General features: G+C 34.6%; 1 protein-coding gene across 2 annotated transcripts; it reads left to right on the forward strand.

The window, feature by feature from the left end:
- Nucleotides 1-420: 420 nt before the first annotated feature.
- Nucleotides 421-2,801, forward strand: LOC111462904 (homeotic protein knotted-1-like). 2 transcript variants are annotated; one of them, XM_023106714.1, is made up of 5 exons: nucleotides 421-1,158; nucleotides 1,236-1,358; nucleotides 1,437-1,572; nucleotides 2,035-2,288; nucleotides 2,402-2,801. In XM_023106714.1, exons 1-5 carry the CDS (start codon nucleotides 739-741, stop codon nucleotides 2,624-2,626), a joined length of 1,158 nt encoding a protein of 385 aa, XP_022962482.1. In that variant the 5' UTR covers nucleotides 421-738; the 3' UTR covers nucleotides 2,627-2,801. The 2 variants fall into 2 exon arrangements, with proteins under 2 accessions (XP_022962482.1, XP_022962481.1); XM_023106713.1 differs by having other exon boundaries at nucleotides 423-1,158; nucleotides 2,032-2,288.
- Nucleotides 2,802-4,148: the final 1,347 nt, after the last annotated feature.

Raw genomic sequence — 4,148 nt, forward strand, 5'->3', positions numbered from 1 at the left:
CCTTTTTTTTTTTTTTTTTTTCCCTCCTCCCCCTTCATCACCTCGGAGTGCTCTGTCCCTTTGCCCTATCTTTTCACTGTTTACCCTTCAAAAATCTGTGCCCTTTTTCTTTTTAGCAATGGCAACAAATGGAAGAATAAAAGTAAAGATAAAAAATTAAAAAAAAAAAAGAAAAAGATAATGATATAAAGTCCATATAACACCCAAATATTATCCATTCAATTTGCATAAAGAACCATATTACGTATGTTACCCATTCAATTTGCCTAAAACCATCCATCCATACATACACGTCTTATGCAGCCACCCAAGTTGCCGGAGACAACGCCGCCGTCGTTGTCTGCTTCCTGTTGCGACAGGGTATAGGTACACTTTTTGGTCGTTTTTAATGGCGCATCCTCTACTTTAGCAACCTCTTACCTAAAACAGGTTCCTAAAAATTTCCGAAATCAGCTAATTTGTGTACCATTTGGAAATGAATTATGAAAAAAGAAACACCCATTTTTCATTTTCTTTCCCAATTTGTTAGAAGAAAAAAACCCAGCTTAAAAACACAACCTTTTGGCCCTGTCCTTTGGAAGTTGACTGCCTGCTTTTTTCCATAACTTCACTGTTTAATTATTCTCCCACTTTAGGGTTTTCTAATCATTCCTTTGCCCTTTCTCTCTCTCTCTCTCTCTCTCTCTCTCTCCCTCTTCTGCTACTGCCTTCTCTCTTCTTTTTTGCTTTTAAGTTATAATGGAAGATCAGTACAACCCTCATGGTGATAGCTCGAGGGGAAATTTCTTGTTCACTTCAGTCCCTGTTTTGGCCACAAATTCTTCTTCTCCTGGGGGCAATTTCGTAACTAGACACTCTTCTTCAAATGGCGGAGGCGCCTCCCTTCTTGGGAGTCAGATCATGGCGGTAAACACTAATCTCGGTGGTGACTGTAACTTTCCGGCGTCGGATCGTGTTGTAAAAGTGGAGCCCAGTGGCTCCCAGTCTCAGAATCATCATCATCATCATCAAGTTCATGACTTTCATTACCATTTAATGAGAGAGTTTCAAATCAGTAGTGGTGGTAATAATAGTAACGATTTGGGTTCCATGAAAGCCAAAATCATTTCCCATTCTCTATTCTCTAACCTCCTCCAAGCCTTCTTGGATTGCCAAAAGGTAATTTTAAATTTTAATTTTGGGATCAATTAAAACTAATTGTCATTCGTTGATAATGTTAATTTGTTTTTCATTAGGTTGGAGCTCCTCCAGAGGTAGCGGCGAAGCTTAGTTCGGTATGGGAGGAATTTGAACAGCGGCGGCGGTCTTCTATGGCGTCGACCGGCGGTTCAACTGACCCAGAACTGGATCACTTCATGGTAAATTAAATTAAATTAAATTAAAAATTAAAAATGGAATTGTTAGTTATATAAGAAGAGAAATTGAATGGAGAACAGGAAGCTTACTACGGGATGTTGGTGAAGTATAGAGAGGAGCTAACGAGGCCCATTCGAGAAGCTGCAGATTTCATGCACAGAATTGAATTTCAGCTCAATACTCTCTGCAATGCCTCTTTTCAAATCTTAGCATCTGGTACTCTTTTTTTCTTCTCAAATTTTCAAATTTTTTGCTCTTTTTTTTTTTTTTTTAATTTTATTTGCAACCCATTTAATATTGTTTGCTGGAATACCCTTTTTTGGGGGTTTCTTTTGTTATGGGCAATGATTTTTCCACTTACCAAAAAAAGAAAAAAGGAAAAGAAAACCCTAATTTGAATTTCATCATGATTTCAATGGGTTTTTTTTTTTAAGAAGTATTTAGTGCTGATTATGGTCTTAATTATGGATAAATTTTATTGTTCAGATGTGTTTAATAATGTGTAATTAGAGTCTTAATTTTTTAACGTATAGTACTTAGTGTAGGATGCCAATATGAGAAAAAAAAAAACTTATTTTTAATAGAATGCAATAAGAATTAAGTTTAAAAAAATATTAGACATAAAATTTAATAATTTATAGCGGAAATATAAATAAACATGAAAATAAAATGCAGCAGCGACAGAAGAGAAGGGATGGTCGGAGGAGGAGCAGGAGAAGAGCAGGGAAGCAGAAAGAGAGGTAGGGGATCAAATGGACCCACGGGCTGAAGAGCGAGAGCTGAAGAATCACTTACTGAAGAAGTACAGTGGGTATCTAAGCAGTCTAAAGCAAGAGCTTTCAAAGAAAAAGAAGAAAGGGAAGCTCCCAAAAGACGCAAGGCAAGAGCTGCTCCGATGGTGGGAATTGCACAACAAATGGCCATACCCTTCGGTAACACTATTAATTAATTCCCTTCCTTTCCCTCCTTTTTTCTTTTTGCACACAACCTGTTCGTGAAAATGCCTCAACCACAAAAGCACTCTTTAATTTTGCAACGCCTGCAGGAGGCTGAAAAGTTGGCGCTGGCGGAATCAACTGGGCTTGACCAGAAACAGATAAATAATTGGTTCATAAACCAGAGGAAAAGGCACTGGAAGCCGTCTGAGGATGTGCAGTTTATGGGCATGGAGGGGTTTTATCATCCCAATGCTGCTGCTGCTGCTGCTGCTGCCGCCTTTTACTTCGATGGCCATTTCATGGGTGACTCCCATTATCGTTTGGGGCCATGAGGGGAGGCTGCGGTAACATATGTGCTTTTAAACCAGACCCTCCTTCTAGTTGCTGCTAGCCTATCCTATCCTATGTTTAAAAAAAGGGTAATATTTGTTTATTGTCTTTACTCATTTGGTGAATATTCCTAAATGCAAATCAATTAATAATATCCACCCTTTACTCGTTTCCGTTCTTTTTGGAACAATTAAAAATGGGCCTCAAGTTTTGGGCCGCCGCTGGAAACAATTGTGGGCTGGACGGATCTATGTATTTTGTGGACCCAGGCCCACCATGCTCTCGTTAAAGCCCAGCCCAAATATCATTTGAACCAACGAACCACCATCGAACTTCATCGAGTTAGTGCGTCAAGCTGCGTTGGATCAATTGTTAGGGGTATTTTAGTCATTTATCATATTTAATTTAATATTAAAATATTACCGATTTTCATTTCTGTAATAACAACGATGTTTTTTAAATTTAATTTGCAAAATCATAAATTATAAAATCGATCTTATGCATGATGAATAATTCTATTTTAAGTTAAGGGTACCAAACTACATGATTAGGGAAAGTTTTTCCTAATTTTTTAAGCAAAAAAAGAAAAAGAAAAAAAAAACTTTATTTGGAATATTGAAAGAGCTATGGCACCACATCTTCCTTCATCAAATAAATTAAATATCTTAATCTTGATTATAGTTTTAAATTTAAATAAAAAATCATTCACTTTTTTCTTAAATATACATCAATAATCATTTTAAAAATTATTAGCAAAATTATTTTCTAAATGAAAAAAAAAAAAAAAAACTACTAATTCACAAGCACAAAACTTTACATTTAGGTTCCTATCATTTAATTATATTTATGGATGGATTATTCCCACTCTCTAATCTAAATTCTAGCGTTGTTGGTTTTTCTTTTCTTAAAAGAAAAATAGGGTTGGTTGGTTAAATATTGGAAGGCGTAAATATATATATATATAATTTTTTTTGCTATGGATAGTAACATATTTTACCAAACTGATGAAGAAAATTTTAATTATTACTATTATTATTTAAAGAAAACCCAACTAATTACCCTACTGGGAATTGCACAAAATTCAACATTGTCTTTATGAAACTTTTTCAAGTTTATGTACAAAAATGCTAACTAACTTGAAGAGAGGGGCATTAATATTACCTCCAAATTAAATTTGATGAGTGTTTATCTATGAACCAACCAATAAATTGTACAAAATTCAAACCCAAGTCACCAAAAATGCTTGAATCTAACCACAAAATTAAGTAGATAATAATAATAAAAAACCATTCAAGAAGCCAACAATTAATGTCTAGTATCCGGAAGCTAATTTTAATATAAAGTTTGAAACTATAATTACCATTTAAATTCAAAGTTTAAGGAATAAAATCGAAAGTTTAGCAACACAACGAATTAAAAGTTAGAATATTTTTTTAAGAAAAAAGAAACCAAGGATAAGATTGACTCCACCCGAGAATCTTTTAAGAATTTGTAGCTTTTTTTTTTTTTTTTTTTTTTAAAAAA

Source organism: Cucurbita moschata, unplaced genomic scaffold, assembly GCF_002738365.1.
Source record: "Cucurbita moschata cultivar Rifu unplaced genomic scaffold, Cmos_1.0 Cmo_Scf00027, whole genome shotgun sequence".
Taxonomy (NCBI): Eukaryota; Viridiplantae; Streptophyta; class Magnoliopsida; order Cucurbitales; family Cucurbitaceae; genus Cucurbita; species Cucurbita moschata.

Bases quoted from the DNA above. Each gene is read 5' to 3' on its own strand.
- LOC111462904 (XM_023106713.1), top strand. From the start codon at position 739: ATGGAAGATCAGTACAACCCTCATGGTGATAGCTCGAGGGGAAATTTC. The intron at 1,573-2,031 runs GTACTCTTTTTT...AATAAAATGCAG, and splicing joins TTTTCAAATCTTAGCATCTG to CAGCGACAGAAGAGAAGGGA. The intron at 2,289-2,401 runs GTAACACTATTA...CAACGCCTGCAG, and splicing joins ACAAATGGCCATACCCTTCG to GAGGCTGAAAAGTTGGCGCT.